We start from the raw sequence: 25,831 nt of genomic DNA, 5'->3' as shown, positions 1-25,831 counted from the left end.
TAGGAAATAGAGTCGAGACTCACTGTGATGACTAAGAAAACGTGTAGATGGCGCTGTCATTTAGAACAGCCAATGGGAACACACCTCCCTAAACTTGTCCATTATTCGTTATTAATGTCATGGCGGTGCATTCAAAAGAAAAAATAAAATTTTATCGATTATTAAGAAATCTTGAAAGCTATAAAAACAGAATGAATTGTATTTATTTATCTTGCAATTACGATCTATAATCGAAGAACACGATGATCTGTGAAGAGCTAGTTAAATTAAATACTCTAGACATCGTTGCTCGAAAGAAACTAATTGATAAATTGGAAAAAATTATACTGTAAGTATAAGTAATAAATATTACAAATATAATTCTTATAAAATTCTGATCATAATAATGTATTTGTTTGTATGTGTAAATTTTATGTACAGTAAACAGAATACACTAGAAACTCTTTGTCTGGAAAACTTATCATTGACAAGAGTAGAAGGTATACGATTGATTTCAGCTTTATATAATTCTCGTAAAACTATGAAGTATTTGTATTGTTGGCGTGCTTTTAAAAGAAAAGAAGGACCTTTATTAATCGATACTCGAAATGTCACGGGATCAGGCCTGTATACAGACAAGATTCCTAGGAAATGCGATTGGTTTCGTCTGATTGGTTGTTTACAATCATTGAATACTTTATCTGTTAATTATGCATATATAGCAACACCTACAGGAGATCTTCTTGTTAATCTAGCAATGTGTGTATAATGTATCTTCTTGATAATAACGAAGATAAAGAAGCTGTCTAAATTGATCATAATCAACAATCTTTTTTAGCATTAACTTTACAAATTTTACATAAAGTTTTTAATGAATAAATGTAAATTATTTAGTCACTTTCTCGATAATAGGATTTTAGGATCTAAATGGCAATGGTTACAATTGCTGTGCTTAGAAGAAGAAATTCCAAATGAAGTTGATCCGAATGATGGCGTTGGTGGCTATAGAATACCTGATATTGCTTGGATGAAAGCATGTCTTTGGGCACCTGCTTTAAAAGTTCAATATGTTTTCAGTAACGAATTCATCCTTCAATTCATATTTTCTTTTTGTTTTAGAATACAATAGACATAACCATGATTTACAGTTGGTTTGCCAGAGTACGATAAACACAAAATGTTCTTTTCCCGCCACACACCAATGCATACATTTGCACTTTCCAGTGACATTGATTTACGATTTCGACAACCTTGGTTTCTTGATTGCACGATCAAAACTCTCTACACTTGGTACTCAAAAACTCTTGGTAATGTATTTTAATTTATTTACGCAAAAATTGTTTAGTTATTTCTTACATGTAAATTCATTTTCTCCGTAAATAATTCAAATTTGCTTTTGTAAGACTTTATCACGCCATGTTGCTCCGACATTGTGATTTTGTTCAAATTGTAATGTATGTAACTATAATGAATTTACAAATTATTTTTTTATAACATATATATTTAATAAAATTGTTTAGTATTTTTGAACTTACAATTGTGGCATCAACGGGATAATTTAGATTCCCAATTGAAGAATCTCTTCCTACGATTACCAGCATTACGAACTTTTGAATTTAGGGGGGAAATTCGAATGCTTGCAACTTTATGTGCTATGTGCTGTCAGGTGCGAGCTCGAAAGTGCAGTAAGTATCTGCAACATTATATTTTTATTATTTTCCAAAAAAAATTATGCATTCTCTAAACATGCCTTCTTATCACTCATGAACTAAGATTTTATAAGTAGGACATCACATTTTTATATTTTTCAGATGTTAATCATGTCAATATACATTTACAAAAAGTTATACACCATGAAGTATATAACAATGATTTCGTTAAAGGGGTTCAATGTTTATTAATATGTTTTAAAAAAGATTTTTCTGAAATGAATGTTATCTTCAAAATTGATTTTTACATCTCTTAATTAAATTATTTGTCTCAAATTACATATGGGTTATATATACATATACAAAAAGAAACAAACATATATATATAAATTTGCAGATATAATTATTTATTATTAATATTGTGATTTATCGAAAACATTATAAAAGTAAATGCTATCTTTAAATATCTTCAAATAAAACTTGTATGAAAATGCAGATATTCATAGTTTAGATTCAATATGTACAAGATCATAGATTTTTTCAGATCTTATAACACAATTGTTTGAACAATTAAATATAATTTGCAAATAAATTATTGTTTAGAGCGTTCTCATTGTATTTATTCAGTAGTAGATTCTTGTTGTTCAAATTTAGGGTATTTTGCTTCGACTTCTGCCCAAGTAATCTTTCCATTTGAAAGATCCCTAATTATATTAGAAAGTTCATCCAACTAAAATCATAAAAAACATTTTATAAGTATAAAATATATATATATATATATATATATATATATATATATATATAAATTTAAAGATATATTTTAAATAATATACATATATACCATTATTCTAACTTGCCCAGTACTATCTCTTTCTCTAAGAGTAGCACTGTGCGGTTCTTTTAAAGTATCAAAATCTACAGTTATACCAAATGGTATTGCAATCTCATCCGTGCGAGCGTATCTACGACCAATACTGCCAGAAGAATCATCCACCTTGTGTGATACATCAGCTTTAGTAAGATTTTGAGCTAAAATTTGTATTATAAATTTAAAAACAATTTTCTGTAATATTTGAAATCTGTTTTATTATAGATTTAAAACAATTTATATGTAATATTTGAAATCTGTTTTATACTTACACAATTCTTTCACAAATGGTACAAAGTCATCATGTCCACTCAAAGGTAATACTGAACACTTTAGTGGTGCAATAATCGGTGGTAAACTGAAATACGTTCGTTTTTCGTCTTCTTCTCTTGCTCTAAAATTATGTTCGAAGAGAGCGTACATGATACGGCCGATACCAAAAGATGGTTCTATTACTGAAGGCACAATTTCTTCAACATGAACAGTCTTTTGATATCTTTTTACTTTTATCATATCTTTTGTAATTTTTACAGAGGAATCATTAGAAAGTTTCAATTCACTATCACCTTTATCATTAATATCTTTTTCTAAACTTTCAATATTACTTATTTTTAAATTAGCCAATGCATCTTGGACAGTTTTACTATCTTTTTTAAATGTTTTACCAATAAGAACTTTATTAGGTATCACTTCACAAACATCTACAGTTTTTGGAGATGGTAACTTCTTTTCTGCTACTAATTTAACTCCTGTAGCTTTAGTATGCTGTGTAAGATCATATGCTGATCGATCTGCACAACCTACACATTCTATCCACCCATAAGATGTGAGACATTCTGCGTCCCAGCAATCACAAGCATAATGAGCCATTTCATTGCCCATGTGTTGTCGGAAACGTAATCTTTTTTCATCAATACCAACCTTTAATAAAAACAAGTAAATCCTAGCCATAAAATATCCTAATGTTTCATTTGCTACAAGACCATTAGACACTGCTTCTCCTATAGTAATAGATTGTGCGCTTTTCCCATCCATCTGATTACATGCTGAATATAATAACATACTTATATCTTTAACAGTTTCAAATTTAGGATGTCTCTTATCAATAGGGTCACAAAAGTGTTCAATTTCTGCCATGGTAAATTCTCTGACTCTGATAAGACCTGATCTTGGCGATATCTCATTTCTAAAAGCATTCCCAATTTGTGCAGCAGCAAATGGTAATTTTTCTTGATTAAATGCAAATAATCTTTTAAAATTCACAAAAATCCCTTGAGCAGTTTCAGGTCTTAAATAACCTTTTACTAATCCTGAAGGACCAATTTGAGTCCCAAACATTAAGTTAAATTCAATTGGTTCAGTTAAGTCATTGTTAGAAATTGGAGATTTCATATTGTATTTATTCATTATTTCAGCCATTTCATCTTTAGTCATTCCATCTAATTTAATTATAATATCTCTACATTCTGCACGTGTATTCTCATCGGTCTTCTTGTCACTAGCTACTTTCTCTAAATGAGCTTTAATTAAATGATCTAATCTAAAACATTCGCCAGTTTTTACATCTTTTACCATAAGATCTGCAAATCTTTCAACATGTCCCGATGCTTTTAATACCGGTTCAGGTGTTAAAATAGAACAATCTACTTCTAACATCTGTTCTTCTAATACAAAAAATTTCCTCCATGCATTTATTAAATTTGTCTTCATGGCACAGCCCATGGGACCAAAATCAAATTGTCCAGTAACCCCACCATAAATTGCAAAAGACTGATCTAAATAAAATCTACGTTTTAATAAATCCTCCATTCTTGATCTATCAAACGTTATAATATCGGACAGAAGTAACATTTCTTTATCTTCTAATAACTTCTTACGAAGTTTGAGTTCTGCCACTGCTTTTTTAACATCTAATTCTGGTGCTCCATCGGCTTTTAATTTACGTACAAGATCACCCTAAAATTAAAAAAAAAAACCATATGTTATAATTATAATATCAGTTTAAACGATACATTTGATTTTATTACATGAATCTGAATTTTTTGTTGTAAAACGACGATTATAAAAAATATCCATATGGAATACCTGTTCCTTGACACTTGCACGAAGCGGTGCTAGAACTTCTTCGACTTTTGGATCTGTCATATTTGCTGGAATTTGTAATTTTACTTTTCTATGTTTTTTATTAGAACCCCAATTACCAAAATTGGTTAATCTTTTGGTAAATGTAAAGTTTCTAATAGGTGATTTGTTGTAACAAACACGTGTATAGTTCTGTCCTTTCACGATCTTATTTGCGAATTGTAAGCTATATGACAAAAGCCGCATTCGTACTATTATTACACATCGATATGTTGAAAGACCATGTGGTTCTAAAACCTATAATGCAACAAACGACAAAGTACCTTTAATTATTACGGCACTGCAATATGATGCAAGTTAAAATTATAAAAATAATATGAATATCACTTTTCTGTGATTGTTTATAAATTAAAATATTTAATTGTCAATCACAATGACCGAATTGTTAGATGAAGATATAATTGCACGGAATAATTTGTTCATATACGAGTATGCAGAGTAATTCGTCATTGAAATTTGTATTATCAACCAAAAATTACGCCCGTTCTCATTGTTGACGTAAACTATTATAAAAGCAGGGACGATGAACAGCCTTAACTTTGCTATGTCTTCATGCTCGCTTTGAGGCAATTGTGGCGCGAAATTTAAATATGATTCACAAGAGATGTAATTATGTTTAAAGAACTTAATACTCTTCAAGTAACATAAATATTATGTAACGGTATGAATATTATGTGGAAATTATTTACGGTATTATATACAAATAGATGTCTCGTAAGATAATGTTATAAAAAGTATAAACATCACATATTTATTTACACATGCTACATTCATTATTCAGATAGCCAATTTCCCATCGTTTGTTAAACAATTAGAACAAAAAGAGAAAAATATTAGAAAAGAAACATCCTTCTATAATCTTGAATAATTTTATTTTTTAATTTTTTTTTTTTTTTTTTTTTATACACTATAGCATGGTTTATAGAAAAATTACAATTGAGAAAGAAAAACTTGTAAAAAATTATGAGATAATTGTGATATTTTTCCTATCAATATATTTATTATAACTTTTCAATAAACCCCGCTTGCGTATAATATATTTAATATTATAATATGCACAGATGAGAGGTGTGTATTTCAGAGCAAGTCCACCGCACATTAGTTGCCTGCAGACGCATTGACTGTATAATGATTTTCTTTACTTAAATCATATAAATTCTGACACCTAAGTGTAATATTCACTTATATTCTAAATATTTGCATACATTATACAATAATTCAATTCAAATGGATTTACTGCTCAAATATAAGGGTTAATATCATAAAAATAAGAATATACAAAGGCTTTTTTGTTTTTTTTTCTTTTTTTTTTCTTTTTTTTTTTTTTTAGTATAACAATAGTATGATCAAAAACAATATTTATCAGTGTAAACAATTTATTTTACATAAGAGCAATACTCTGACATCAAAAAAAAAAAAAAAAAAAAAAAAAAAAAAAAGAAAAGCAATAATAATGGATAATGTATAATAATAAATAAAGTATGAAACGTAAATAATGGATATTTACAAGTATGTAAATGGCAAAAAAGCTATAACAGAGGCAGAATAATTGCTTCTCCTTTGTAAATATACTTTTTATAAGTTCTAAAATAGATTCTGTCACTTGTTTGTTAAAGGTGCACCTTGTATGAGTGTCGTGTTATGCAATACCTGTACACTTAGAACCTATGAAACATACCACCATACATATAAGAAACTCATAAGGTGCTGTCACTTTAGAAATATCAACCACGTGACAGATTCAATCAGAAACACGTACCAATAATATATGTAGCATGAATGCTTACTTTGCTATAATAATTCGTCTATAATTTTCAGAAGGGTTTGGCCATGATAAACGGCAATGCGGCTCTTACATAGTACTTGGAAAATTGATGAGAAATCTCGTAGTCATACTTCCGATTAACTTACACTACCGTAAATGCATAATTTCGATTCGTCTATGATCGCGAAGCATTGTTAATGAGACTTCTCTTTTTCTATTTATTTCACGTAAAAATTAAAAGATCAGTTTTATCTCTAAACAAATTAGCTTATAATCAAAAATTTGATATACGAGAATATGACGGAATATCACAGTTCCGAGTTTGAAGAGCCGCTTGAGAAAATCATGGCATTTCCTGTATTTTCTTTTTTTTTTCTTTTTTTCTTTTTTTTTTTTTTTAAACCTATCCCAAGATAGTCATTAAGTCATTAACTGTAAGACATTCTAGTTAACAACAATCCTACATACTACTGTAAGATTATCTATTTAAGAAATCGCAACGTTTAGTATTAATATGAAGTCATATACAACTTGCTAAGGATGCTGTAAACTGTATACTGATTGCTAAACGTTCCAAGTGAATACTGTACGTATAATGTACGTAAAAAGAGTCAAAGATGACACGTAGATCCAGCACATGTTGCACTTGCGAAGACTAATTTCATGGAATAATTAGTAAAGATCATATGAATAAAAATTGTAATGCACAATTCGCGTAACTTATTTTATGGAAGTGTGATGCATGTTGCAAACTGGCTCGTGAAACACACGAAATTACCTTAGACAATGTGTCGTATAATAACATCAATGCTTTGCAAAATAGTTCAAAGAGATTTCATTTAAGATGTAATATTGCATGATGCAATAATAATTAAATAACGATTCTAAATTTTACTAATACATAAATTGGACAGTTTGCAACTATTCATTACTCTTCGCACGTTAATATATACGGAGGAACAGTCAGTTTTCAAATCTTGTAGTTTTTTCAATATTGAAAGAAGACTATTTAAAAAGATGGAATGCTGTGGTGCGGATTTCACAATGTGTTCGCATAATATGCTGATACTTGTATCCTTTTAAATAGCAAATACTATTGTTTAGAGAAAAAATTTTTTTCTGTATATATGGAGTATATGAAAATGATTTGTATAGAGTGTGTACGTGCATAATGCTAACTGATAGTATACAGCGTTCCTTTCTCTTTCATTATGTTATTCTTTCTGCGATGGAAACATATTTCAATTTCTTAGTGTCATCTGTAATTACAATCCAACACATTACCATTGTTATTAAAAAAACCTTACAGCTGCCAAAATTTTTGTAATAAACATAAAATATCGTTAGTACACGAAATAATTTGATCATAAGTTTGATCAGAATGATTGTAGATGCTAATCCTGTAAATAATATAATTATTTGCGATTGACAATTGACTTTCTGTATTTTAAAAATATTCGAAAATTACCTGTGTTTTGCAAAGCTGGTTATATTAATATAAACTAAAAAATCAGCATTATCAAATTACAAATTATAAATAATCGTAATATTTTATGAAACTGCAGATGATCAAACATAAAAGTGATTCTTACACTCTTATAGACATTAATAGATTAGTTAAACAAACGCATCGTAGAATTGTATGAAGGTTAAAGTATTTTAAACATTTTAACAAATTGCACAGTTAAAAGTTAACGGCGATTATCGTTTCATCCTTTTAGATATAGAATTAGTGTTTTAGACACAATTTTCTTTTTTCAATTGTATTCCTTAATACAATATTTTGTAACTAATTATTTACATCGATGCGTTTTACAGCTTCAGTCTATTAAGCTATTGATCTGAAACCCGACAGCCTTCAAATCCATATAACATATGACATCCCACGAAATTATTAAAATAATTACGCTATAAATCGAACATTCTACTGGGCTGGTGGTTGTGGTTCACTGGGCATGTTTGGATTAGGATATGGTGAAAGAAACGAATAATTTGGATAAGGTGGAGGAGGATGGGGAAAGGGTGGATAATAATTAGGAGGGTGTGAAGAGGGAGGTGCATAGCCCCTATGCATATACGGATCTGCCGGTGGAGGTGGACCATGGAATGCCGAGTACATACGAGCGTATTCGGTGTTGTATGTCGGTCCACCATAAGCCGGATATCCTGGTGCTCCTACGTTATATATTTAAAATTAGTATAATATTTAATATAGATATTTTTATGTCCTTTAAAAATATAATAATATATAGAGTTTTATAAAACTTACCACCTGGTGGATAAGCAGCAGTAGATCCCGGAGCTGGAGGATAATGTTGCGAATATGGATCATACGGTCCAGGTGGATAAGGTCCAGGATAACGAGTACTCGTGGGATGACTGAACGCAGTAGGTATATGTGTTTCGTCTCTACTTAAGACAGTAGCTACTGTTGTTGTAACAGTTGTCTCTGTAGCTTTAGATTCAGTTGTATTTCCTAATGTTTTGGCAGTTGTACTAGGTACTTGAGAATATACAGTAGGTACATTCATCATCGCCCGATCTTCCATAGGCTTTACTGCATCCGATTGTGACTTTGTATCCACTGGCAGTCGAGGATTTGTCGTGTGAGCCGGGACGCCAGGAAAATATGTCCCATAAGGACTGGGTAATGAACGTGATCTCGGATCTGTATAGTCGTAGTACCTTGGATACTGAGCATAAGGATAACCTTGTGGAAGATTAGCAGGATCTCCTTGAACTGCTGCTTCGCGTACACATGGTTCTATTATTTTTGGTGTTGTTGTAGTGTTTGTTCCAGTACATACAGACGTAACGGACATACTGGATGTTTCTATAACATTTTTAGGTGCATCTGTACTTCTCAGTAGAGAAGGTGTCGATGGTACTCGCATAGCTGATGATACTGGTTGCGGCGTTAATAATGGTTGCAGTGGTACGGAAGTAGAAGGTGCTGGATGTGGTTGTTCTTCTATTATAATATCATCGTTAGTTGCAGTATCACGTTTTTCATTTTGGTTAGAAAATGGATTATTAAAACTCGTTATAGCGTCTACTTTCGTAGACTCTTTCTCTTCTGGGTGTGAACATTGTTTATCTACTTTCGCCGATAATTCTGACTCTGACTGATCGTGTTGCGTTTGAACACTTTGTGCGCTAGTTACATTATCAGGTATATAAACCTGTGTACCCTCCTCAGAAGACTTTTGTACAGTAGAATCTGTGTCTGAATTAGAAATACGATTATGAGTGGCAGGACTATAATCTGTATTTGAACTAACTTCAGCAACTACGTCCTCTAATCTAACTTCCTCGACTCTCTGTTCTGTTCTCACTTGTCCATCAGAAGAATTAGAATTTTCGCCAAGAGTAGAATGATCGACGGGCTCTTGTTTGACTTTTGGTAATCTTGATAAGGAAACCTGATTAGTTAGATTAACTTGATTTAAATAAGGTTTAGCAGCTGCAGTTGCAACAGGTTTTGGTCTCTTTGAAATTTCTTTATCTGCAAATGGCCTATAACCAGGTCCACTTCCGGATTTATTGGAAATTGGTCGTCCACTAGTCTGATTGCCTGTTGATGATTTCGGTATTATAGAAATTGCTGAATTATTTCTTAATGGGAAGCTAACCTCGGGTTTAGAGTTCCTCTGAACCATAGAGGATAGACCTAAGATCATATAATTTACAATTATATCAGTTCGTCCATGTAAAATACAAATAAATACTTGGAAGATTTGTTAACAGAACAACTTACCCTTTTTAGGCTCTTCTTCTCGTTTCTGTTGGTTCAATTTAAGAGCAGTTCTAATTGCAATGATTTTACCAGATTCAAGTTGCATATAGATTCCTTTAGGACTTTTTAATACCATCACACGTTGTCCTGCTTTCAATACAATGCTTCCTTTGTCTGGTGAATTAGTTGGTATAACTACATCCAAGGGTAATGTCATCTCCTGTGCGCTCATTCCTTGTCTCTGCCATACTTCTGCAGGTATCCACCTACTTCCAGTTACACTTCGGGAACCTAAACTTTCAGCACCACGTTGTTGCATCGGTCTCACAGAAGCTACTGGTTTTGATGTGGTACCAGTGTCGCCACCACGAATAGCTCTAATTTGTAAACCTCCTGCTACATATAAAATCATGTAGTAGATAAATTATTTCGCTACATTTGATTAATTTAATTTAAATTACAAAATGATCCTTTACCTCTCGTTGCCGTATTTCCTGGAACATAATTGTAACTTGGTCTAGAACAATTAGCAGCCATTTTCTCAAGTTCATAACCACGACGAGCCAATCGTTTTTCCGCTTGACTAAGCTTCTTATCCTTTCGATCTACCAAAAGACTTTCATGATGAAATGGCTGTTTGGTAAGAAGAGAAGAATGGCATTCCAATACACGATGCATAACTTCGTCTGAGTAACTATCTTTTGTTTGAGAAAAATCTTGTACTTGACTATCTTCCTCCCAATCCCAAGACAACGTAGTTGCATCTTTAAGTGATAGATGTGCATCAGGATTGCATTGATCGACAACACGATCAGCCATTCCTTGTTTGCTTATTTGTCTATCATAAATTTTTCTTTCAAGACAATTGTCCGTCACTAATCGATAAACAAAGCAAGGCTTTTGCTGCCCATATCTATACACTCTACATACAGCTTGCGTGTCGTGACAAGGATTCCAAGAAGCATCAAATACGATCGCACGATTTGCTCCAACGAGATTGATACCCAATGAACCGGCACGCGTTGATACCAAAAAGAGATGTATTTTTGGATTATTATTAAATTCATTGATAAGTTTTTCTCTTTCTAACGCACTAGTACTTCCGTCTAGTCTATAATAATTAACATTTTTTATCCAAGCATCCGTTTGACCGTCTGGATATTTCAAACTGTTTCTGGATAAGAAGTCTTCTATGAGATTCAATGTAAATAATGATTGAGAAAATGCTAATACGCGATCTCCTAAACGTATCGCTTCTTCTAATATACAGAAAAAAAGAGTCATTTTTGCGGACGCATCAATTAGTCCAGGTACATAGCCTTTCATTAATTCCGTCGCCTAAAATAATATCGTACAATTATTAAACAGTTTTAATTAAACAATTAAATCATATGTTATGTATATATATATTTACCCAATCATATGGTATTCCAGGATCTTCTCTTCCTCCTGGAGAACTTTTGCATTCTTTTTCTTCATCCTTTGTAAGAATTTCGTCATCCGACTTATCATCTTTATCTTTTTCTAATAATTCTTCTTTCTCTTTTTCTTCTTCCTTAGATAAATCAACCTGACTTAATCGAGGACTATGAGATGGTCCAAGTCCTTGTACTGATCTTGGTCCTGGAGTTGTAGAATTTGGACAATTGGCTTCTGTGTTATAGTTCGATTTATTAGAAAGATTACTCTGATGCATGGACTGATTTGGGATTATATTAGATGGCATATCCTTATTGCTTTTATCACAAGCACCAGCATTTTGTATATGAGGACCCATACTTGCTTGAGAAGTTTTAGGATCGTCAGAGCGAGTATTTACATCGGTATTATGATTTCCTGCATAATCATAAGACTGATTAGAATAGCTTTGTGAAGGGAAATAATTATTCTGAAACCTATTTACATTAGGATCTCTGTAATATGTATCATTGCATTGATCCGTCCGAAATGGTTGTCCAGAATAATCACGTTGCCAATATGGATCATCGGGTCCTTTTATTTGTCCAACCTGACTTTGATGTGAACCATCAGAAGGATAAGTTGACAAAATAGGATTCTGCGTTTGTGTTTGATTAGGCGGATAATTAGTCGTAGAATTTGCAGATGTGGTTCCACCTTGACGATCATTCGGAAATTCGTGAGGTGCGCTTGTTGATGTATAATTTTGCGATTGCTGTTGATTATCGTTTCGTGGATAGAGTTGGTCATTTTGATTTAAAGTTGAATTCTGTGACTGTTGATTTTGAGAATATGATAATGCCTGACTTTGAGGTTGAGAAATTTGTCCTTGTTGTGCTGTATTATATCTATGAGTAGAGTTTTGTGGTGTTGACCCTTGATGATTAGTAGTATATCCATGATTCTGATTAGGTTGAGCAGCTGGTTGTTGACTTTGCTGTGGAGGTGGATATGTAGAAGATGAATTTTGTGAAGTTGATGATGGTACAAGATGAGGATATCCATGCATAGAATTCGATGTGCTTGCATTGGGTCCTTGTTGATCGGACGAATAGGCATGTACTTGATTCGAAATATTAGTACTGGGTGCTGTTTGACTTTGTGGATATGTAGCGTTTTGTGGTACATTGATTTGATTTGATGCTGGAGGATATCCACGCATTTGATTCTGTGAAATGGGAGCTTGATTTTGTTGATTTGTCATATATCCATGAGATTGATTTTGTGGTATTGAATTTGAAGTTTGTTGGTTGAAATTGAGAGGTGTTTGTGGAGCAGAATTAGGATTCACTTGTGTTGGATAACCATGCTGTTGATTCTGATGTGGCATTGCTTGTGTTTGCTGATTTCCATAACCATGAGATGAATTCTGTAATCCAAGATTTTGGTTTGGTTGATTTGGAGAAAAGCCACGACTTTGATTAGGTGGTGGATTCTGTCCTTGCTGATTCGAAAGATATCCTCCAGTTTGTGGTGGAGGTCCTGCATTCTGATTTCCTTGATTAGGAGTATATCCTAAAGCAGAAGTTTGTAAAGGTTGATTATCATTTCGTGTATATATAGGATTCGTTTGTCCAGCAGCATTGCCATAATTCTGAGCTTGATTTTGTGGAGCATAAGGTGAATATTCAGGAACGGGTATATTATTAGATTGATTAGGTAATTGAGCCTGAAAGGCAGAGGTCTGATTTGAGACTTGAGAATAATTATTAGGCCCTTGATTTACCGATGTTCCGTAATTACGTCCTTGATCAGGATATGATGTATATGGTTGACGTGGATATATTCCTGATGTTTCATAATTATTTCCTTGATTTTGATCGGGACGAAAATCTGAATTAGGTGGTCCCGAAGGATATCTTTGTGAATGATTAACAGATTGATCATTTGGTGGTATATAATTCTGTGACTGATTGTTATAACCTTGTGCAGAATTGTAATTAGTATTTTGTGTATATGTTGGAAAGGGTTGATTTCCATATCTTTGTTGACCTTGATTGTTATAGAATTCATTATATTCCCCGTGATTATTATCATTTCTGTAATATGTATTTTGATCGTTCGAACGATAATTTTGATATCCAGGATAAGGTGCCTGTGACATAGAATTTGAATATCCTGAATTATTCGTAGGCATAGAATAATTGGTATAATTATTCTGTTTTGTATTAGAATGTGTACTGTCTCCTTCTGTACTATCAACATTGGACGAAGATGGATTAGGTTGTACACTTGCTGCAGGCTTATTTTTTATAGTCGTATTTGTTTTCTTCCCTTTCTTAGATTCTCCTTTTGACTGACGAGCTTTTGATCGTTTTCCACCAGGTATTAATTTTTCTCCTATTGTTTCTTCTAAGTCTAGATCATCCTCTTCGTTTGCTTGACGTTTTCTAAGAAAGTAATATAATATATCTGGGTGATTCCAAATTTTGCAACAAACAGCAAAGGCTTTCAAAGGATTTGGAACTGCTCGTGTTTTAACAACTTGATTCATAAAAGTATCATAGAGTTTACGTTGATGTGGTGTCATTCTAACAAGAAGAATATATTCCTCTTTACGTGGCAATGACACTTGGAGTACCGAATGTGATCTTCTCTGTACAAAACCTTCTAACAGAGCATGCAGCACATGTGCTCGATATCGCATTAAGCGAATATCTTGTGGCGTAGAATCAATACACTGACCATTTTGAATTGGTCTTTCAAACATATTACAAAATTCACTTTTAGTTCCTAAATAATTAGGTCTTACAAAATCAACCATACACCAATACTCAAGGAGATTATTTTGTAATGGATAACCAGTTAATACAATCCTTCGTTTTGTACGCATTTGTTTTAGAGCCATACTAATACTAGCATGAGAATTTTTTATGCGGTGCCCTTCATCGCAAATAACTAAATCTGGACCAGGACTAACTAATGCAGAATGCATCTCATCCAATAAACCTTTGTTTTTGTCTTCTTCTTCAACATCGACCGTATCTTTAAAAGGCTGACCTCGTTTTCGTTTTGCTTTGTTTGGTTTTTTCATAGATAATTGCCTATATAATTCATATCCAATTAATAAAACACCACCTCCTGTTTGCCATTCTTGAATGACTTTAGCTCTGGCTGTCATAGTTTTGTGCGAATCATTCAAAATATGTAAACGAAAATGTCTTGGTCTTAATTCCATACCAATAGGAGCATCTACCATATAGGTTGTTTTGACTTTTTCTATATTCTTTTTATCTTCTCCTATTTCTTCTTTAGTTGTACCATCTTCTTTTTTTATTGTGTCTTCTGGTTCTCTCTTCACATTAATTTCTGTACTTTGATGTAAAATATTCTCTTTCTTTGGCTCATGATCCAAATCTTGCCGAGGTTGATTCGTATAATTGGGAAAAGTATTTGGAGGATTATTATAGTTCGAATAAATTGGTCCAGACGGATGATTATTCGGATACATAGGCCCAGAATTTCTATTCTCTATATCTGAGAACATTGTTCCTTGTGATTGATTTTCCATAGTAGTATACATGTTAGAATTCTGATTTTCCATACCAAATTTAGGTGGAGGTAAATTGGGTGGAGGCAAATTGGGTGGAGGCAAATTAGGTGGAGGTAAATTTGGTGGAGGTAAATTTGGTGGAGGTAAATTTGGTGGAGGTAAATTTGGTGGAGGTAAATTTGGTGGTGGTAAATTTGGTGGTGGTAAATTTGGTGGTGGTAAATTTGGTGGAGGTAAATTTGGTGGAGGTAAATTGGGTGGAGGTAAATTTGGAGGAGGTAAATTGGGAGGAGGTAAATTGGGAGGAGGTAAATTGGGAGGAGGTAAATTGGGAGGAGGTAAATTGGGAGGAGGTAAATTGGATGGAGGTAAATTAGGTGGTGGTATATTCAATGGTGATATATTTGGTGGAGGTATATTTGGTCTACCTTGCATGGCATGACAATTTAATTCTGGTTTCATTGGATCAAAATTAGGTATAGAGTTTGGATTAGTATTATACATTGAAGATTGAGTAATATCACCAGGATAATTTGGATTGATACGTGGATGATGATCCGGCATTGTTTTACCTAACATACTATCCTGAACATAACTTGACATCATATGATTTTCATATCCTTGATGAGTATATGGATTTTCTGACATAATATTTAAGGACTGTGGTACATTTTCTTGTCCATAGCGATGAGCAGATTCCGTACTTATAGGCCTGGATATGTTTGACATATCACTTTGGCTACCACATTCTTCTTTAATTTCTGACTTAGATTCCATTTCAGATTCTGACTTTATATTCGTAATTTTATTATTCTTTTCCATGGATGTAGGATCTTCATATGGTAACCACATATTAAATTCAGCCAACCAATTTTGTAAAGTATTAATAGGCATAATGCAAAGTACAGTCTTGGCAGTGGTACACCGAAAAAAAATGTCACAAAAACTAGCTACTTGAAGTGTTTTACCCAAGCCCATACTATGTGCCAATATACAACCAAATCCAGAACTAGTTTTGTACCTCTCAATGCTTTCAACAATATTATCATATAGAAAACGTATACCACCGATTTGATGTGGCTTAATGATACGTGCTACCTGAGGAGCTAAAAACACATCTGGCTCGATCTCAGGATGCCCTACATTGATTAAGACTCTACCATGTTCATCTGGAATGTTGTATCTATCATTTGTATGCATGCCTGAATTAGATGGATCATCTTCATTGTCAGTTTCTTCTTCTCCGCTAGGATCACTTAGTACTATGCAATCATCGTCTGAACTTTCGCTAGAACTAGATATTGTTACTACATCTTTACCTTTTGCTACTTTTTGAGATTTAGGGCCACTTGACATTTTTCGTGCCAGATGCATATGTTTCTCACGCAATGCTTCTTCTGCTTCAATATCAGATACATCAGAATCAGAATAATATTCTGGTCTATCAATAGGTTCTTTTTTAGGGACCACGGGTGAGATGCTTACAGAAGGTGTCATCATTCTTATTCTTTGTTGTAACATAGTTGGACCAACAGAACGATTTGGTACTCGTGAAATAGATGTCTGAGCATTTGGGTAAACACCTCTACCCTTTTGCCAACGTGTTCCTTCTATGGATTTTCTTTGAATCTGTCCAGACTGTAGATTAGAGCCTGCTTGAGATCCTGTTCCTGAACTCGAATTTACTTTCAATAATACAGTATTAGGTAAACGAACTTGAGTAGACGAAGATGATAATGATGAGGAGGATGATTGGGAAATTGTAGTTCCTGCCTGATTTTGTTTACCTTGTAAGAGACTAATCACTCTGGTTTGTGTTTTATTATTTTGACGATTAATTGTCATTTGACGTTGTACTTCCCGAATTATCCTTTGTTGTTCTTGTACTCGTCGCAAACGTTCCATTTCTTGTCGTTGAGCCGATAATGTAGCTTCGTCAAGTTGAGTTTCATCCATAACCTCACGGATATTTCTTCTCATATTTGCTAACTTTTTCTCTGCTTTCGTTTCACATTCTGATGTGGACTCTTCAGTACCATCATCTTTTTTTTGTTTCTTTTTTACATTTTCAGAATGTTCAGAATCTCCATGCCTCTTATTACCATCTATCCCATCTTCTGCTCCAGAATGAGATCCTGTTTTCTCATTATCCACACTTTCATCATCTGTATCCTTGGAAATAGGTTTTCCAAGTAAGTCAGCTTCAGATACCTCTTGCCCTTCAATCGGCGCCCCTTTTTTAAAAATAGAATCAGAGATTTAATTTATATTTAAATATATAATATTTTTTGTCCAATTACTACTGTAATATTGTACTAAGTTCAATACAAACCTTCCAATGGTAAAGTATCCAAAATATTAACTGGTTCTTCGTCATCTTCTTCGGCTGGACAATGACTTTGCCTCTCAGAATCTACCCTCACACCGATCTGAGAATCGATTGTTTCGTCCAGATCCATGTCGTCTCCTGAACCTTCTGAATGTATTTCTTCTATTTCTTCCGTATGCAGGGCACCATGCTTCTTTTCTTGTTCCCCGTCGGATGATTCCCCACTGGACTCTTCGGAGCTCTCCTCGTTAGCCGTCTGTGGTTCTGCATTATTCATATTTGTATTTGTCGAAGGTTCATTCTGAACTGCTGCTTCATTAGATTTAGGGCCCCCACGAGGTGTCACACGTTCAATAGTGACATCCCCAATACGCGTTAAAAAGCTGTCCAAACTATTAGACATGATGTGCAAAATCTAGTAAATCAGGATATATATATCCCCTCAAAATATCATACCAAATCATGGAATGTCTTAACACTTTTGTACACAACACTGTGACAACTGTGACGTTTATATTTGTCTCTTACATTGTTCATTCATAATTTTCTATTCCCTTATACCTGTAATAATACATACTTTCTATGGTCTCCATTATTATATACTTATCTTTGATATTGTATAAATATTTATTCCTCTCTATGAAATATGTTGGAGAAATTATTATGAATGGTATAAATGACATATACTGGAAATAAAGGTACAATACCCTAATGTAAAAGCATTCTGAAAAGTAGTAAATAGAAAGATAGTACTTTATATTATCTTTATTTGACAACAACTTTTTTCTATCAATTCGTATAGACGAATATGTTTAAATCAGTTTTGGAAAGTGCCTAATGGACACACGCTCGTTAAATGCTTTGACCCCCGCGAGAACTTTGGCGACAATCAAACAGTTCATGATGCCTGGTATTGGGGTTAGAATATATCTTTACGAAGGTGCATAGAAAATGATACCGATATAATCGGAATCTTAAACGCGATGAGACATTCATAATGGTATTCGAGTTAATTGAAATATAAGAACTGTCAAACGTACAGAAGGAAAGCCAGGCAGTTCAGAAAAGTGTTTGTGTTTTTTAAGTATGCAACTCGTTTAAGAGCTATCAAGAAATCCCTTTGTATAATGATTGATTTAAAAGAAAATCTCTTACGATCCTGTTGCTGTTCGTGAGTTAAGAAGTGACCATTTAATTAGTCGTTAATTGTAGATGAAAAATTGACACACACATACACGGCTCCGATGGACGCCATAGCGTCGTTGTTCGCCGCTCGACGATCGCGGTTCTCCGGCAAACGCGTTTGAGAATCAGCAAACGAATCTGGTATCCCGTCTAATTACGTCTGAGCTCTTCCACGTCGGCATTTTAAAATTCGGCCCGCCCGGATGGCGGACGATCACGAGGTTATCGAAATCTTTAAACGACAAAAGCGAAACTTCAAGCACGTTCGCACGCGTCGCTCTTGCCTTTACGCGGCATTTTTTTCCACGTACTTTTTCTAGTGAGCGTATTCCTCTCGATCGAACGCCATCTTGACTGCGCCAGAATACCATCATTCTATGGAGAGAGAGCTATTGCGAGAGAACAGTCCCTTGATTCCTATTACATTTCTAACATTTTTTTTTTTGTTTTATTTCCATTCTCTCTCTCTCTCTCTCTCCCCTCTTTTCATCTTTCCGTACGCTATTACTTAACATTTTTTGCCATATCATTGCTACATATATAAATTAATCATTACTTTATATATAAAAGGAAAAGGAACAAAAAAGAAGAAAAGAAAAAAGAAAAGCTATTTGCCGATTTGAATGATCCTCTTTATTTTCGTGCATTTGAAAAAAAGAAGAAAAAAAAAAGAAAAAGAAGAAAAAAACGGGTTAGATAAAATGCAATAAGAAGCGTTTTATATTTTGTTCATTTTATAGAATACATTGATATACGTAATATACTTTTTTTTTTTTTTTTTTTTTGACATAAATCTATGTAAAAATATATCAGAAAGTCATTTCATTTTGTTTATATTACTAAAACATTTAAAAAATCTTAAAGATTTTAAAGATAGTCATTACAATTATCTTACAGATGTACTCTTCTACCATTAAGATTAATATTGGAATATACATAGTTGTATAATATTTACATATAATATGAGAATTACAAAACTAGGAAAAATACTGGTTTGCACATCGTGAATACTTCTCGATTGAGTTCCTGACATTATTATATGAAAATATAATGCAAGTATTCCGAATGATATATAAACTAATATAAAACATTTTAATTAAATTTCTCCTTACATATAAATTAAAATATATTAATTTGCACTTTCACATGCATCGATCCAATCGTTATATACATCTAATGGTTCGGATAAAAGATTTATTGTCGTTTGAAAATCTTCTAAGCAAACTCTGCATGTAATTCTTGCTGTACTTCGAGATTTATCCCTAAAAATGAATGAAAATTGTTATAAGGAAATACAACTTGATATAAATATTATTTATAATTAAAATAATCTTACATTTTAACATCACATGATTTCTCGTGATTACAAAAAGGACAATTAAATTGTGTGTCCAACGGTTGTATAGCTTTCTTTTTACTCGGTGGCTTTCTTTTACTCTTCCTGCGTCCCATTTTGATTTATACTTCTTAGAAAATCTACTATGTAATGTTTTTTCTTACATACGTAATTATTTATACGATTGTTTGGTTATGTTGTCTTCTATGTTCACCACGTGAAGCGTCACAGATAAATGAAAAATTTTCGTCGAGAAGAAATGGGCTTACCTACTTGTGCTATTCTCGATTGTCCCCACTCAGGTGTTTTATTTGGTATAATTTCAAGTATAAGAAATCACAAGAACAGTATACGTCAAATACTTTAGGATCGATACACAATCGTATGAAAAAAGTAGTTGTAAAACAACGCTTAACAAATGTTAAATAATGTTAATATGATGAAATAAATTAACAAAATAAGTTATAATTTTAATTCATTTGATTAAAAATTTATGATTATATGATTTAGTTAATAATTAACAAAAAGTTATATAAAAAAAAAAAAAAAAAAAAAAAAAAAAACCATGAATCCACATATCGAGTATCTTCTCTAACCATTGATTGTTTCATGATATAACAAGTTGCATTGAAAACTTGCCTTGAAAATGTACACACGTGATTATCCCGCCATCTTTATTTAGTTTAGTTTAGTTTAGTTAGACGTCAATTGCTCTAATAACATTTGCGATGAATGATTATAAAGTGTATGTATCTTTATATATAACTTTCAATTAAATAGAAATATTTAATAAATACATAATATTTATAAATGAAATATTCAATAGAGAATTCTCGATAGCATTTGCAACGACAAGAGAAGCGGATGTTGTTTACCAAGTACTCAGAGTAGATAAGGAACCTCCAAGATCTGGTGTTATTAAAAAAATAGAACAGAAAGATAATCAATTACAAATGTACGTTGATATACATTATTCAATTTTATATTCTAACGATTAAATTTGTGTTCATATAATATTACTCTTTCAGATCATTTTCCAGTACAGAAGTACGTAAACTTCGCGTTGGTATTACGTCTTTCTTTGACAGTTTAACCTTAGTTACAGAAACTATACAGCAATTTGGACCACCAGAATCTATGTACGATTATTATTAGTTTCTAATATACTTGGTTTAAATATAAGAATTGTTTGTATGTTTATCTATTAAACAAAAAAAAGGATGGAGCATACGCCTGCACCATATGTTCCTAGAGCAGTTTATGGATATGCTATGTACATTGGATCTAACTTACTTTTTCTACTTTATCTGATATGGTCCATAGTACCTGATAACATTTTAAAAGACTACTTAGGTTTATCTTATTATCCATCCAAATATTGGGCTATTGCAATTCCTATTTGGGCTTTAACAGCTCTCGCTACATTTGCATTTATCATTTATCCTGCTATGAATTTATTAATGACTCCTGATATCGATGATATTAGAACCATTACTGATAATTATGCGCAACATGGAAAAGAAACTATTCCTGGTGGTATACCTACTGTTTCTGATATACCAATAACAGAAGTTTGTAGACAATTATATTTATCTAAAGAAACTAAACTTAAGTATAATTAAAATACTTTTATATGTTCATACATGAATTTCAATTAAGGAGATTTATTAAAGAATCATTATAAAAAATATATTGAATACAATTTAACTCTTTGCGGTCGTATTAAATTTAGACATGGGTGTCGTACTGGTCGCAATTAATTTCCGTTGAACGATCAGTGATACATAATATGCAAGATTATGAAGCATAAACGAACTTTAGATATATATTTACATACAAATATATTTTAATGTTATATTGTTATATAAAAATTATATTTTATAATTCTTCATTCGTGTGGTAACTTTCAAAACAGTCTCCAACGTGAAGTCCTGGTTTTCGACTACACGTGTCACAAAAATAATTAGATATTTCTGTTTGAATATGTAGAACAATCTTTACTTTTTATGTTTTGACAGTGCCGCAATATATGTAGTTTGCCATTAAGCCTTTCCTCTTTATCTGAGGACACGATGGTCTTCCTGATTTTGAAGATGTTCCGTCATGAAAATTACCTACAAGTTGTTCCAACAATTTTCGGACAAACATAAAATGTGCCATAAATTGCGCAAACTTCTAATCCTCAGAAAAACCCTGTGTCCTTTGTTCCAATAGCATTTTATATTAGGAACTGGTATAGTACCCATGTTAAGGATTACACCGAAAAAAGCTCTTAATTTTTCTTTCATCGAATCGACCCAATTGTTCTATGTTAATCCATTAGATAAGTTCTGCTGTTCAATTTTATTTTTAGCATATTTATTTGTTTTCAATACAATTTTTTCAAGCAGTGAAAGAAGAGTCTGAAAAAAGCGATAGGTTCCGTGCAATGAACAGGTACATTAGGTTCTATAATTTTAGATCCCGTTGAAAAATTAATTTTTGATTGCGGCTGATCTTTGTGCGTAACTATCTCCAGGTAATAAATTCATTTATACTACTGTTCTCATTTTCGTCATTTTCTTCTACTTCACTATTTGTCTCGCTTGTCGTTTTAATGGAATTATATCGCTATCAGAATTAATACTAACGTTATCACTTTCTATATCAGAGTCAGTAATCAAGGAGTCAAAAAAAAAAAAGAAAAAAAGAACTCTTCATCGGTATTTTCATGACACACTTCTTTCGGTAACTTTCTTTTTGCCAATTTGGAGTATTATTTTAAAAATATCTTAAGAAACGAGAATGACTAATTACAGTAATTACAGTTAAACACAATTTGTAAAATATTACTAAATATTGATGAAAGTTTTTACATACGCTATTTGTACCATTGACAAACTAGATTTGTAGATATTACGTGAATTATTGACAACATATAACACCACGTATCTACAAAATCTTTTACAGATCATTCATGTTTGTATAATTTACAGTTTTCGACAAGAAATAACTAATAAACGAATGTTGAATTTAATAGTAAATTAAGTAGTGAACCATCTACTTGGAAATCGGCCTTAAGATTGCGTCTGTCCCTGGAATGTTTGTGATACACCGTAGAATAATAAATATCGCTTTTCGTAAAATTTATTTGTTTGACATAAGGTTTACATCAAAACTTTACAAGTTTGATTTACATTCATTTGTTCATAAAATACATTCATGAAATTTATCATTCTTTGACAAGCAATTAAAATTATTTCGTTTGATATAATATTGTTTATAATATTTGTTTGATTAATCAAGATTGAAATAAATATATTTTTATATTGAATATTATTGTGAATGGAGCAATTACGTAAAAGAACTCATGTTGGAAGAAGTAAAGAAAAAAATGAGGATGAAAATACTAAGGATCATAAAAAGATTTTCAAATCATGGCAAAAGTTAACCTACGACGTATTGTGTATTATTTTTAAATATTTAAATGGTTTGGATTTGTCTAATGCGTCACAGGTTTGCAGGTATAATTATAACAGGCATTTATAACATATGATAATGAAAAGTCTGTATTTAGAAAATAAAGATTGTACATATTGAAAGATTTTTCGATAATTATAGATCTTGGTTGGAAGTGGCGAATAGTGAAAAAAGAACGAGAGGTCCGTCGTGCATTATAAAAAATAAAAGAAAATCGAGATATATGGTTTTTACTTGGGAACGTTTAAAACAAGAAATTATAGAATGTTCAACAGTTAAACCTAGTTTAACTGTTTTTTTTACCGTTGGAAGTGAAGATCCACTTTCAGAAAGTACGTTTAATTATGTACTGATTCATGAAATGAATTGTTACTTAATAAAGTAGTTTGATTTTTTTAAGGATGCCATTGTGATAATTTACCATCTAATTGTGACTCGATATCATTGAACACCTATGGCGTTGTAATAAATAATACAGAATCCGAAGAAGACAGTCACAACATTGTATCCATGTTTTTTCCGGAAGTACCTAATATAAAAATTTCAACGATTACTTTTAATGTGTACGATTGGAAGAACTTGAAAGAAACATATTGCAATCAGCTAAAAAATGAATTTGAGACTCCCTTCAATAACGATTGTCGTAAAACCAGTTGTCTGATCTTATTGTGCGATTGGAGTGGTCGTTCTATAGCACTAAGTCTATTGAAATCATCCAAAAATTGGTAATATTTCTAATATTTATTATACACAGTTTTACATTCATAAAGATTGTACAATTGTATTTATAAATATCTAGAATTTCTTTTTTATATAGGTTACCAAACAAAAGAGCTTCTATATGGGGTGGGATTGCTAAAAATTTATCAGTTTGTACTTCTGTAAATAATGCACGTGTATGCAAAAACAGTGCGAATTGCGTTGCCATTATAATAAATGGTATACAAATGCGAATATGTTCTATACTTTTGGATGCAAATTGTAATACTAAAGAAAGGGTTGAAGATAAATTAAGGACTTTTAAAGACAGTGTACAATTGAAAAAACATTCTATAGGATTCATGTTCGCTTGTTGTGTACGTGGTACGAATACATTTAAGGAACGCAATGTGGAATCAACTATATTTAAAGGATTTTTTCCAAGAGTGCCATTAGTTGGATGTTTTGGCGATGGAGAGTTTGGAAAAAAACTTATAAATGGTTCGTAAAATGTCTATAAAAAAGAAATTGATTTAGAAATATCTGTAAAATTATTTGTTTCTATGATTGTTTCAGAAACGTGTAGAAAAAAACGTATTAAATGGTATAACTCTGAGTCTACAGCATTTATGATACTCACATATAATTGAATATATAATGGTAATGGTGATTGATGTTATTATTAAGCATATATATATATATAACCCTTGTCGATATTTGAACGAAATGTACATAGAGCATTTTAATAATAAAATATGTGAAAAGAGGAAGAAACTATATCTATATATATATATATATAGATTCAGATTTTGAAGTATCACAAAAAACGAAATTTCTAATACATGAATGGACATCTATTTCATAGATTAGGAAAATTCAACTCTTAGTGAACATATGATTTTGACATTGTCAAGTAAATTAGCTTTCAGTATATATCTCAGCTTTCTCCATTTATATCTCTTCGCATTAAATGATTATTTTACATTCGTTACAATCGATGTACATTAAGTAGAATTAATAATTATAAGATAATCTATTTGTTTAAACATTACGTAGCTCTCAACACAAGTTAAATATAACATAACTTTAATTAATATAAATAATTTATACCTTAGATTATTTTATAATTATTTAAACAATATATAATGTATACGGAGTATAATAAAATAATATTTAAAAAATCAAGTTGGTATTCTTTTGCATTCATATGCCAGATTATACTTTTTTGAAGATAAAATAATTGAAGAATGTTCGTTAATTGTGTATGATTATTAATTTTTTACATTTATTGTTACTTATTAATTACTTATACATATTTAAATTTAATTATTTATACATAGTTAAAACATATTTAAATAGCCATTAGTTCGATGCTACCTGTGATGGAATATGTATGTAATAAAATATAACATATAAGAGAAAATAATAACAACAATAAAACTGAAATATGTAGATTTGATGGAGAATATAGGTACAATAATAATATATATATATATATGTAAATGTAATTATTTTATATTTACAATAATTATATAATATTAGTACGACAGAAAATAGTACGGATATACCGTTGATCGGTTAAGTAGAGAACGATAAGCTAAAGTTACCAAGAATAATTTCTTTCATTATCAATTGGATAAATTTCCGAAAGATGTCACTACCATCATATTGTAGAACATCGAAGTAATGTTTTTAAATTATTTCTATGTGTATATATCTAAGAATGCGAGTCT

At 31.8% G+C, this 25,831-nt stretch overlaps 7 protein-coding genes and 1 long non-coding RNA gene across 14 annotated transcripts; 5 read left to right on the top strand and 3 right to left on the bottom strand.

The window, feature by feature from the left end:
• Positions 1-186: 186 nt before the first annotated feature.
• On the top strand, positions 187-2,237 carry LOC124429958. The gene is made up of 6 exons (XM_046975876.1): positions 187-328; positions 421-738; positions 892-1,055; positions 1,128-1,286; positions 1,500-1,664; positions 1,791-2,237. Exons 1-6 carry the CDS (start codon positions 243-245, stop codon positions 1,943-1,945), a joined length of 1,047 nt encoding a protein of 348 aa, XP_046831832.1. The 5' UTR covers positions 187-242; the 3' UTR covers positions 1,946-2,237.
• On the bottom strand, positions 2,013-5,199 carry LOC124429956 (glycine--tRNA ligase). 2 transcript variants are annotated; one of them, XM_046975874.1, is made up of 5 exons: positions 4,966-5,199; positions 4,582-4,875; positions 2,769-4,452; positions 2,470-2,657; positions 2,013-2,358 (listed from the first exon to the last, which is right to left on the bottom strand). In XM_046975874.1, the coding sequence occupies exons 2-5, from the start codon at positions 4,822-4,824 to the stop codon at positions 2,248-2,250; spliced, it is 2,226 nt and encodes a 741-aa protein (XP_046831830.1). In that variant the 5' UTR covers positions 4,825-4,875; positions 4,966-5,199; the 3' UTR covers positions 2,013-2,247. The 2 variants fall into 2 exon arrangements, with proteins under 2 accessions (XP_046831830.1, XP_046831829.1); XM_046975873.1 differs by having other exon boundaries at positions 5,017-5,199.
• A 1,113-nt stretch (positions 5,200-6,312) lies between these two features.
• Positions 6,313-19,154, bottom strand: LOC124429960. Of its 5 annotated transcripts, none has more exons than XM_046975881.1 (7): positions 18,655-19,154; positions 17,423-17,980; positions 11,554-17,324; positions 10,616-11,477; positions 10,161-10,535; positions 8,673-10,073; positions 6,313-8,578 (listed from the first exon to the last, which is right to left on the bottom strand). In XM_046975881.1, exons 2-7 carry the CDS (start codon positions 17,820-17,822, stop codon positions 8,328-8,330), a joined length of 9,060 nt encoding a protein of 3,019 aa, XP_046831837.1. In that variant the 5' UTR covers positions 17,823-17,980; positions 18,655-19,154; the 3' UTR covers positions 6,313-8,327. The 5 variants fall into 5 exon arrangements, with proteins under 5 accessions (XP_046831837.1, XP_046831840.1, XP_046831836.1 ...); XM_046975884.1 differs by having other exon boundaries at positions 17,423-17,683; XM_046975880.1 differs by having other exon boundaries at positions 18,575-18,707.
• LOC124429962 lies at positions 18,006-19,778 on the top strand. Its single transcript, XR_006943614.1, has 2 exons — positions 18,006-18,503; positions 18,632-19,778. It is a non-coding gene; the product is annotated as an uncharacterized LOC124429962 (long non-coding RNA).
• LOC124429961 (transcription elongation factor 1 homolog) lies at positions 19,302-20,263 on the bottom strand. The gene is made up of 2 exons (XM_046975885.1): positions 19,941-20,263; positions 19,302-19,866 (listed from the first exon to the last, which is right to left on the bottom strand). Exons 1-2 carry the CDS (start codon positions 20,054-20,056, stop codon positions 19,734-19,736), a joined length of 249 nt encoding a protein of 82 aa, XP_046831841.1. The 5' UTR covers positions 20,057-20,263; the 3' UTR covers positions 19,302-19,733.
• Positions 20,264-20,563: 300 nt separating this feature from the next.
• LOC124430107 (EKC/KEOPS complex subunit Lage3) lies at positions 20,564-21,122 on the top strand. Of its 2 annotated transcripts, none has more exons than XM_046976220.1 (3): positions 20,564-20,685; positions 20,767-20,895; positions 20,969-21,122. In XM_046976220.1, exons 1-3 carry the CDS (start codon positions 20,669-20,671, stop codon positions 21,093-21,095), a joined length of 273 nt encoding a protein of 90 aa, XP_046832176.1. In that variant the 5' UTR covers positions 20,564-20,668; the 3' UTR covers positions 21,096-21,122. The 2 variants fall into 2 exon arrangements, with proteins under 2 accessions (XP_046832176.1, XP_046832177.1); XM_046976221.1 differs by having other exon boundaries at positions 20,582-20,685; positions 20,781-20,895.
• A 38-nt stretch (positions 21,123-21,160) lies between these two features.
• Positions 21,161-21,630, top strand: LOC124430106 (phosphatidylinositol N-acetylglucosaminyltransferase subunit P). The gene has a single exon (XM_046976219.1). It carries the CDS (start codon positions 21,161-21,163, stop codon positions 21,560-21,562), a length of 402 nt encoding a protein of 133 aa, XP_046832175.1. The 3' UTR covers positions 21,563-21,630.
• Positions 21,631-22,631: 1,001 nt separating this feature from the next.
• Positions 22,632-25,271, top strand: LOC124430105 (F-box only protein 22-like). The gene is made up of 5 exons (XM_046976218.1): positions 22,632-23,443; positions 23,541-23,731; positions 23,800-24,124; positions 24,217-24,599; positions 24,675-25,271. The coding sequence occupies exons 1-5, from the start codon at positions 23,265-23,267 to the stop codon at positions 24,746-24,748; spliced, it is 1,152 nt and encodes a 383-aa protein (XP_046832174.1). The 5' UTR covers positions 22,632-23,264; the 3' UTR covers positions 24,749-25,271.
• Positions 25,272-25,831: the final 560 nt, after the last annotated feature.

The sequence above is a fragment of the Vespa crabro genome, chromosome 17, assembly GCF_910589235.1.
Source record: "Vespa crabro chromosome 17, iyVesCrab1.2, whole genome shotgun sequence".
Lineage (NCBI taxonomy): Eukaryota > Metazoa > Arthropoda > Insecta > Hymenoptera > Vespidae > Vespa > Vespa crabro.
The sequence above is the reverse complement of the archived record's forward strand: the minus strand, read 5'-3'. Positions and strand labels throughout refer to the sequence as shown.